Here is a 10486-nt window from a genome sequence, read left to right as displayed (position 1 = left end):
GAATGACACACCAACATGTCTTGGTGCTGAGCCAGAGCCATCATGCAGGGTTTTACTGCTGTAGATGTCTAAAGTAGACCCACATAGGCACAGCTGTGAAAGTACATGGACGGAGCAGGCATACAAGAAATTTCAACGTTTGTTTTTAGCTTAGCATGGGCTACCAGTTGCACATAGCACAGTGAGAACCATCAGAAAAGGATGATGATGATGAAATCAGCGGTTCCTAATGCAGATACGCTGCAGGAATTAAGGATCTATCAATCCACTTCCTTATCTCATGCCTAAGTCATGCTCTAATATTGATGCAGCTTGCCTTGCCCACAAAGAAGAAGGCTGATGAGGAATATCTTGTCATGATCAGTCACAAAACCATGTGACTGTCAGTAGGAAGGGCCTCCCATCCCCAGCCACTGTCTCACAGGCTGGGACAGAGCCCAGGGTCAGAATAAAAGGACTGATGGAGAGGGCCCTACCATCCACTCACTGGGTGAGATACCAACAGATCTTGTGCTACTCCTTATTTTGGTAAGCCTCCACCAGAATTAAAAGCAAAGACTTTCAGAGTAAAGCTAGACTAGAGCTGGGCAAGAGAGTGAAAAAGATCCCTAGGCCTTGTGGTTGGAATTGATGGATCATAAAATATAGTAAAGTCTGAGGTGTGAGGCAATGCTGGCTTTGACAGATACTAGCCCCAGCTTTGGTTTGAGAGGCACTAGAAAGCCTTGATTATTCTGGATCTATAGAGCCCATAGTAACTTCAGTGTTATAGGACAACTTAGGAGGCAAAGCTCAATACAGATAACTGTGAATCTGGACTACTTTCTAAGGGAGTACTTTCTAAGGGTACTTCTGAAGAACATGCTTCCCCTCTCTGACGATGAAGAGCTAGAGCAATGAAAGTCAACATGGTCTCACTTTGTCTTGGGAAGGAGATCCCTTTTTCTGGGATCTGCTCACATACTTCTCTGATCAAAAGGATACAACCAAGATGACACTGACCTTGCCTCTCTTAGATTGACCAGGTGGTAATTTGGATGCATCTGAACTCTAGCCTCATAACAGGAACTAGTGTTCCCATGTCAGGAGTGAACAGGGTTTGCTTATTTTTTGTCAGAGGATGAGCTTATTTCCTCAGGGTGCTAGAAGGTCACATGAAATACTGACCTTAAACTAAAATCACCTTCAATTAATGATTATTCTTTATAATTAGTCATCTCTGCAATAGTATATGTACTGGTATATGCCTGGGGACTAAGAATAGAAGACCTTTTAAAATGTCACTAGACATTTAGTGCTGCTGGATTTCAGGTAACAGCATCTTATGTTGTTTCTGATGTTTAAAGACATGAAGAACAGGATGTGAGAACTAATGGAATGACCATCGATGGTGTTTCTATGATTATCAGTGATACTTCTTAGCAGGGTAGAGCAGGATGGGACAGGTGGCCACAGTGTCTGGTGACTGAAATATGTGTGACTCTCTTACAGCTCCTGAACACCCACAGCTGAGATGTCCTGTCAGCAGAGCCAGCAGCAGTGCCAGCCTCCTCCAAAGTGCACCCCCAAATGCCCTCCCAAATGCCAGATCCCAAAGTGCCCTCCAAAATGCCCACCCAAATGTCCTCCCAAGTGCCCCCCTGTGTCTTCCTGCTGTAGCTTGGGTTCTGGGGGCTGCTGTGGCTCCAGCTCTGGTGGCTGCTGTAGCTCTGGTGGCTGCTGCAGCTCTGGTAGCTGCTGCAGCTCTGGGGGTGGAGGCTGCTGCTTGAGCCACCACAGACCCCGCAGATCTCTTCGTCGCCATCGCCACAGCTCTGGATGCTGTAGCAGTGGTGGCAGCAGTGGCTGCTGTGGCAGCAGTGGTGGCAGCAGTGGCTGCTGTGGCAGCAGTGGTGGCAGCAGTGGCTGCTGTGGCAGTAGCCAGCAGTCTGGGGACTGCTGCTGAGCTGGGTGAGGAAGACTTCAGACAAATGGGACAGGAGGAACATATGCTCAGAAGATTCTCCATTGTTTGATGTCCTCTCCTCCTGCTTCCCTCCTTGTCCTGCACTCTGAGTTCCTGAAATCTCCTGGGAAATGTTCTATGTTCTCCTCAGGATATGAAAATTTCATGTTTCCCCTTTGTTACAAATTAAAAAAGTCTTGACAACCATTCTTGACAAGAAGGTCATTTTTTTTTTCTCTTAGCACCATCCTGATTAACATCCCTTCGTCATCTTTTCTTTAAAGCAGTGCATGGCACCTAGAGCTATTCTCCTCTTTTACACATGTATGAACTTCCTATGACTTTATGCTGTATATTATATCTGTAAGAAGATCCCTGTTTTTTTTAATAGTAATGTCTGTGCGAACACTTTGAAATGGTAATCACTCCTCACAACATAAAACATGGAAACAAACCCAGTGTCTAGGGAATTGAAGGATTATGTCTACTATTAGACATTTATTAGAAGGATGATAATTTCACACTAAGATTAAATGAAGACAATCAGGACACCAGTAAGTCATTTCTTTTTTCACTTTTTTTGCTGCTCTCTTGTAAACAAATTTGTGACCTAGAAATGCATAAACATACATTTTTTCATCATGTAATTTTTCTTGTATAACTAATGTGTTACAATGTGAACTTCACCTCAGCTGATCTTAGGCAGTGCTCTCATTCTTTCCCCTTTGTTAGTGCCTGCTGGAGTCTTGACAAATGATGAGTATTTTAGTGGAGAGTGAAATATTTGGAAATCTTTTCAGATGCCTGCTCACTACTGCCATGTTTTAATTTAATGCATGTTACTGCAATAGTACTAAGCCAAATTTCTCTTTGATCTTGAGGTTTCCTTCATGTCTCTAACTCTGTCCTCTTATTTTTTAAAATATTTTTATTACGTATTTTCCTCAATTACATTTCCAATTCTATCCCAAAAGTCCCCCATACCCTCCCCCCACCCCACCCATTCCCACTTTTTGGCCCTGGCCTTCCCCTGTACTGGGGCATATAAAGTTTGCTTGTCCAATGGGCCTCTCTTTCCAGTGATGGCCGACTAGGCCATTTTATGATACATATGCAGCTAGAGTCAAGAGCTCCGGGGTACTGGTTAGTTCATAATGTTGTCGCACCTACAGGGTTGCAGATCTCTTTAGCTCCTTGAATACTTTCTCTAGCTCCTCCACTGGGGGCCCTGTGATCCATCCAATAGCTGACTGTGAGCATCCACTTATGTGTTTGCTAGGGCCCTACCTAGTCTCACAAGAGACACCTATATCAAGGTCCTTTCAGCAAACTCTTGCTAGTGTATGCAATGGTGTCATCATTTGGAGGCTAATTATGGGATGAATCCCTGGATATGGCAGTCTCTAGATGGTCCATTCTTTTGTCTCAGCTCCAAACTTTGTCTCTGTAGCTCCTTCCGTGGTTGATTGTTTCCAATTCTAAGAAGGGGCAAAGTGTCCACACTTTGGTCTGCGTTCTTCTTCAGTTTCATGTGTTTTGCAAATTGTAACTTATATCTCAGGTATACTAAGTTTCTGGGCTAATATCCACTTATCAGTGAGTACATATCATTTGAGTTCTTTTGTGATTGTGTTACCTCACTCAGGATGATGCCCTCCAGGTCCAACCATTTGCCTAGGGATTTCATAAGTTCATTCCTTTTAATAGCTGAGTAGGACTCTGCTGTGTAAATGTACCACATTTTTTGCATCCATTCTTCTGTTGAGGGGCATCTGGGTTCTTTCCAGCTTCTGGCTATTATAAATAAGTCTGCTATGGCCCGAGAGGCTTCTGCCTCACGTTCCGTGGGGGCCACCTTGGTTCCGGGACACAGCGGTGGGCTGTCTGCGGGTGAGAGTGTGGATCACAGAGGCCAGCAGCTTCTGGAACGGGCGAGAGCCACAGAGCCTCTGAGGCGGTGCCATTTTCGGCTCCAGACAACCTGCCACCTTCCTGGTCAGAGCACAGGTGTCCGCCCAGCCCGGGAGGCTTCTGCCTCACATTCCGCAGGAGTCACCTTGGTTCCGAGACCCCGCAGCGGGCAGTCTGCAGGCCAAAGCAACACAGCTTCTGGGAAAGATCCTGTTTTGGGCCTTCATCTTCCGCCAGAAGGAGGTCCAAACACCAGATAACTGTGCACCTCCCTGAAAGAGGAGACCTTGCCTGCAGAGACTGCTCTGACCACTGAAACTCAGGGAAGAGAGCTAGTCTCCCTGGTCTGCTGATATAGGGTAACAAAATCACCAGAGGAACAATCTGTAAACAGAGACAACTATAACAACTAACTCCAGAGATTACCAGATGGCAAAAGGTAAACGTAAGAATCTTACTAACAGAAACCAGGACCACTCACCATCATCAGAACCCAGCACTCCCACTTCGCCCAGTCCAGGGCACCCCAACACACCTGAAAAGCTAGACTTGGATTTAAAAGCATATCTCATGATGATGGTAGAGGACATCAAGAAGGACTTAAATAACTCACTTAAAGAAATACAGGAGAACACTGCTAAACAAGTAGAAGACATTAAAGAGGAAACACAAAAATCCCTTAAAGAATTGCAGGAAAACATAACCAAACAGGTAGAAGACATTACAGAGGAAACACAAAAATCCCTTAAAGAATTGCAGGAAAACACAACCAAACAGGTGATGGAATTGAATAAAACCATCCAAGACCTAAAAAGGGAAGTAGACACAATAAAGAAAACCCAAAGTGAGGCAACACTGGAGATAGAAACACTAGGAAAGAAATATGGAACCATAGATGCGAGCATCAGCAACAGAATACAAGAGATGGAAGAGAGAATCTCAGGTGCAGAAGATTCCATAGAGAACATCGGCACAGCAATCAAAGGAAATGGAAAATGCAAAAAGATCCTAACTCAAAACATCCAGGAAATCCAGGACACAATGAGAAGACCAAACCTACGGATAATAGGAGTGGATGAGAATGAAGATTTTCAACTCAAAGGACCAGCAAACATCTTCAACAAGATTATTGAAGAAAACTTCCCAAATCTAAAGAAAGAGATGCCCATGAACATACAAGAAGCCTACAGAACTCCAAATAGACTGGACTAGAAAAGAAATTCCTCCTGACACATAATAATCAGAACAACAAATGCACTAAATAAAGATAGAATACTAAAAGCAGTAAGGGAAAAAGGTCAAGTAACATATAAAGGCAAGCCTATCAGAATTACACCAGATTTTTCACCAGAGACTATGAAAGCCAGAAGAGCATGGACAGATGTTATACAGACACTAAGAGAACACAAACTCCAGCCCAGGCTACTATACCCAGCCAAACTCTCAAATACCATAGATGGAGAAACCAAATTATTCCACGACAAAACCAAATTCACCCATTATCTCTCCACGAATCCAGCCCTTCAAAGGATAATAACAGAAAAAAAAAACCAATACAAGGATGGAAACCATGCCCTAGAAAAAACAAGAAGGTAATCCCTCAACAAACCTAAAAGAAGACAGCCACAAGAACAGAATGCCAACTTTAAAAACAAAAATAACAGGAAGCAACAATTACTTTTCCTTAATATCTCTTAATATCAATGGACTCAACTCCCCAATAAAAAGACATAGACTAACAGACTGGCTACACAAACAAGACCCAACATTTTGCTGCTTACAGGAAACTCATCTCAGAGAAAAAGATGGACACTACCTCAGAATGAAAGGCTGGAATACAATTTTCCAAGCAAATGGTGTGAAGAAACAATCTGGAGTAGCCATTCTAATATCTAACAAAATCGACTTCCAACCCAAAATAATCAAAAAAGACAAGGAGGGGCACTTCATACTCATCAAAGGTAAAATCCTCCAAGAGGAACTCTCAATTCTGAATATCTATGCTGCAAATACAAGGGCAGCCACATTCATTAAAGAAACTTTAGTAAAGCTCAAAGCACACATTGCACCTCACACAATAATAGTGGGAGACTTCAACACACCACTTTAACCAATGGACAGATCATGGAAACAGAAACTAAACAAAGACACAGTGAAACTAACAGAAGTGATGAAACAAATGGACTTAACAGATATCTACAGAACATTTTATCCTAAAACGAAAGGATATACCTTCTTCTCAGCACCTCGTGGTACCTTCTCCAAAATCAACCACATAATTGGTCACAAAACAAGCCTCAACATATACAAAAATATAGAAATTGTCCCATGCATCCTATCAGATCACCATGGACTAAGGCTGATCTTCAATAACAAAATAAATAATAGAAAGCCAACATTCACGTGGAAACTGAACAACACTCTTCTCAATGATAACTTGGTCAAGGAAGGAATAAAGAAAGAAATTAAGGACTTTTTGGAGTTTAATGAAAACAAAACCACAACATACCCAAACTTATGGGACACAATGAAAGCATTCCTAAGAGGAAAACTCATAGCTCTGAGTGCCTCCAAAAAGAAACTAGAGAGAGCACACATTAGCATTTTGACAAGACACATAAAAGCTCTAGAACAAAAGGAAGCAAATTCACCCAAGAGGAGCAGAAGGCAGGAAATAATCAAACTCAGGGGTGAAATCAACCAAGTGGAAACAAGAAGAACTATTCAAAGAATCAACCAATCAAGGAGCTGGTTCTTTGAGAAAATCAACAAGATAGATAAACCCTTAGCCAGACTCACTAGAGGGCACAGGGAAAGCATCCTAATTAACAAAATCAGAAATGAAAAGGGAGACATAAAAACAGATCCTGAAGAAATCCAAAACACCATCAGATCCTTCTACAAAAGGCTATACTCAACAAAACTGGAAAACCTGGATGAAATGGACAAGTTTCTAGACAGATACCAGGTACCAAAGCTAAATCAAGATCAGGTTAATGATCTAAACAGTCCTATATCCCCTAAAGAAATAGAAGCAGTCATTAATAATCTCCCAAACAAAAAAAGCCCAGGACCAGATGGGTTTAGTGCAGAGTTCTATCAGACCTTCAAAGAAGACCTAATTCCAGTTCTTCACAAACTATTCCACAAAATAGAAATGGAAGGTACTCTACCCAAATCAATCTATGAAGCCACAATTACTCTAATACCTAAACCACAAAAAGACCCAACAAAGATAGAGAACTTTAGACCAATTTCCCTTATGAATATCAATGCAAAAATCCTCAATAAAATTCTTGCTCACTGAATCCAAGAACACATCAAAACAATCATCCATCCTGACCAAGTAGGTTTCATCCCAGGGATGCAGGGATGGTTCACTATACGGAAATCCATCAACATAATCCAGTATATAAACAAACTCAAAGACAAAAACAACATGATCATCTTGTTAGATGTGGAAAAAGGACTCGACAAGATCCAACACCCATTCATGATAAAAGTCTTGGAAAGATCAGGAATTCAAGGCCCATACCTAAACATGATAAAAGCAATCTACAGCAAACCAGTAGCCAACATCAAGGTAAATGGTGAGAAGCTGGAAGCAATCCCACTAAAATCAGGGACTAGACAAGGCTGTCCACTCTCGCCCTACCTATTCAACATTGTACTTGAAGTCCTAGACAGAGCAATTAGACAACAAAAGGAGATCAAGGGGATACAAATTGGAAAGGAAGAAGTCAAAATATCACTTCTTGCAGATGATATGATAGTATATATAAGTGACCCTAAAAATTCCACCAGAGAACTCCTAAGCCTGATAAACAGCTTCAATGAAGTAGCTGGATATAAAATTAACTCAAACAAGTCAATGGCCTTTCTGTACACAAAGGATAAACAGGCTGAGAAAGAAATTAGGGAAACAACACCCTTCTCAATAGTCACAAATAATATAAAATACCTTGGCGTGACTCTAACTAAGGAATGAAAGATATGTATGATAAGAACTTCAAGTCTCTGAAGAAAGAAATTAAAGACAATCTCAGAAGATGGAAAGATCTCCCATGCTCATGGATTGGCAGGATCAACATTGTAAAAATGGCTATCTTGCCAAAAGCAATCTACAGATTCAATGCAATCCCCATCAAAATCCCAACTCAATTCTTCAACGAATTAGAAAGGGCAATCGGCAGATTCATCTGGAATAATAAAAAAAACTAGGATAGCAAAAACTCTTCTCAAGGATAAAAGATCCTCTGGTGGAATCACCATGCCAGCCCTAAAGCTGTACTACAGAGCAATTGTGATAAAAACTGAATGGTATTGGTATAGTGACAGACAAGTAGACCAATGGAACAGAATTGAAGACCCATAGATGAACCCACACACCTATGGTCACTTGATCTTTGACAAGGGAGCTAAAACCATCCAGTGGAAAAAAGACAGCATTTTCAACAAATGGTGCTGGCACAACTGGTGGTTATCATGTAGAAAAATGCGAATTGGTCCATTCCTATCTCCTTGTACTAAGGTCAAATCTAAGTGGATCAAGGAACTCCACATAAAACCAGAGACACTGAAACTTATAGAGGAGAAAGTAGGGAAAAGCCTCGAAGATATGGGTACAGGGGAAAAATTCCTGAATAGAACAGCAATGGCTTGTGCTGTAAGATCGAGAATCAATAAATGGGACCTCATAAAATTGCAAAGCTTCTGCAAGGCAAAAGACACAGTCAATAAGACAAAAAGGCCACCAACAGATTGGGAAAGGATATTTACCTATCCCAAATCGAATAGAGGACTAATATCCAATATATATAAAGAACTCAAGAAGGTGGACTCCAGAAAATCAAATAACCCCATTAAAAAATGGGGCTCAGAGCTGAACAAAGAATTCTCACCTGAGGAATACCGAATGGCTGAGAAGCACCTGAAAAAATGTTCAACATCCTTAATCATCAGGGAAATGCAAATCTGAACAACCCTGAGATTCCACTTCACTCCAGTCAGAATGGCTAAGATCAAAAATTCAGGTGACAGCAGATGCTGGCAAGGATGTGGAGAAAGAGGAACACTCCTCCATTGTTGGTGGGATTGCAAGCTTGTACAACCACTCTGGAAATCAGTCTGGCGGTTCCTCAGAAAATTGGACATAGTACTACCGGAAGATCCAGCAATACCTCTTCTGGGCATATATCAGAAGATGCCCCAACTGGTAAGAAGGACACATGCTCCACTATGTTCATAGCAGCCTTATTTATAATAGCCAGATGCTGGAAAGAACCCAGATGCCCCTCAACAGAGGAATGGATACAGAAAATGTGGTACATTTACACAATGCAATACTACTCAGCTATTAAAAAATGAATTTATGAAATTCCTAGGCTAATGGGTGGACCTGGAGGGCATCATCCTGAGTGAGGTAACCCAAACACAAAGGAACTCGCACAATATGTACTCACTGATAAGTGGATATTAGCCCAGAAACTTAGGATACCCAAGATATAAGATACAATTTGCTAAACACATGAAATTCATGAAGAACGAAGACCAAAGTGTGGACACTTTGCCCCTTCTTAGAAATGGGAACTAAACACCCATGGAAGGAGTTACAGAGACAACATTTGGAGCTGTGACGAAAGGATGGACCATCTAGTGATTGCCATATGCAGGGATCCATCCCATAATCAGCTGCCAAACGCTGACACCATTGCATACACTAGCAAGATTTTGCTGAAAGGACCCAGATATAGCTGTCTCTTGTGAGAGTATGCCGGGGCCTAGCAAACACAGAAGTGGATGATCACAGTCAGCTATTGGATGGGTCACAAGGCCCCCAATGGAGGAGCTAGAGAAATTACCCAAGGAACTAAAAAGAACTGCAACCCTATAGGTGGAACAACATTATGAACTAACCAGTTCCCCGGAGCTCTTGACTCTAGCTGCATATGTTTCAAAAGATGGCCTATTTGGCCATCACTGCAAAGAGAAGCCCATTGGACTTGCAAACTGTATATGCCCCAGTACAGGGGAACCCCAGGGCCAAAACGGGGGAGTGGGTGGGCAATGGATTGGGGGGGGGGTGGGTATGGCGGACTTTTGGGATAGCATTGAAAATGTAAACGAGGAAAATACCTAATAAAAATAAAATTAAATTAAAAAAAAAAGGCTGCTATGAACATAGTGGGGCTTGTGTCCTTCTTACCGGTTGGGACATCTTCTGGATATATGCCCAGGAGAGGTATTGCTGGATCTTCCGGTAGTACTATGTCCAATTTTCTGAGGAACCGCCAGACTGATTTCCAGAGTGGTTGTACAAGCTTGCAATCCCACCAACAATGGAGGAGTGTTCCCCTTTCTCCACATCCTCCCCAGCATCTGCTGTCACCTTAATTTTTGATCTTAGCCATTCTGACTGGTGTGAGATGGAATCTCAGGGTGGTTTTGATTTGCATTTCTGTGATGATTAAGGATGCTGAACATTTTTTCAGTTGCTTCTCTGCTATTCGGTATTCCTCAGGTGAGAATTCTTTGTTTAGCTTTGAGCCCCATTTTTAATGGCGTTATTTGATTTTCTGGAGTCCACCTTCTTGAGTTCTTTATATATATTGGCTATTAGTCCCCTATCTG

At 41.9% G+C, this 10486-nt stretch overlaps 1 protein-coding gene across 1 annotated transcript; it reads left to right on the top strand.

Moving 5' to 3' along the window:
* Positions 1 to 477: 477 nt before the first annotated feature.
* On the top strand, positions 478 to 2152 carry Lce1e (late cornified envelope 1E). The gene is made up of 2 exons (NM_026811.2): positions 478 to 528; positions 1492 to 2152. The coding sequence occupies exon 2, from the start codon at positions 1514 to 1516 to the stop codon at positions 1943 to 1945; it is 432 nt and encodes a 143-aa protein (NP_081087.1). The 5' UTR covers positions 478 to 528; positions 1492 to 1513; the 3' UTR covers positions 1946 to 2152.
* Positions 2153 to 10486: the final 8334 nt, after the last annotated feature.

The sequence above is a fragment of the Mus musculus genome, chromosome 3 (genome assembly GCF_000001635.26).
Source record: "Mus musculus strain C57BL/6J chromosome 3, GRCm38.p6 C57BL/6J".
NCBI classification, from domain to species: domain Eukaryota; kingdom Metazoa; phylum Chordata; class Mammalia; order Rodentia; family Muridae; genus Mus; species Mus musculus.
Note: the sequence above shows the minus strand (reverse complement) of the source record. Positions and strands in the feature narration are given on the sequence as shown.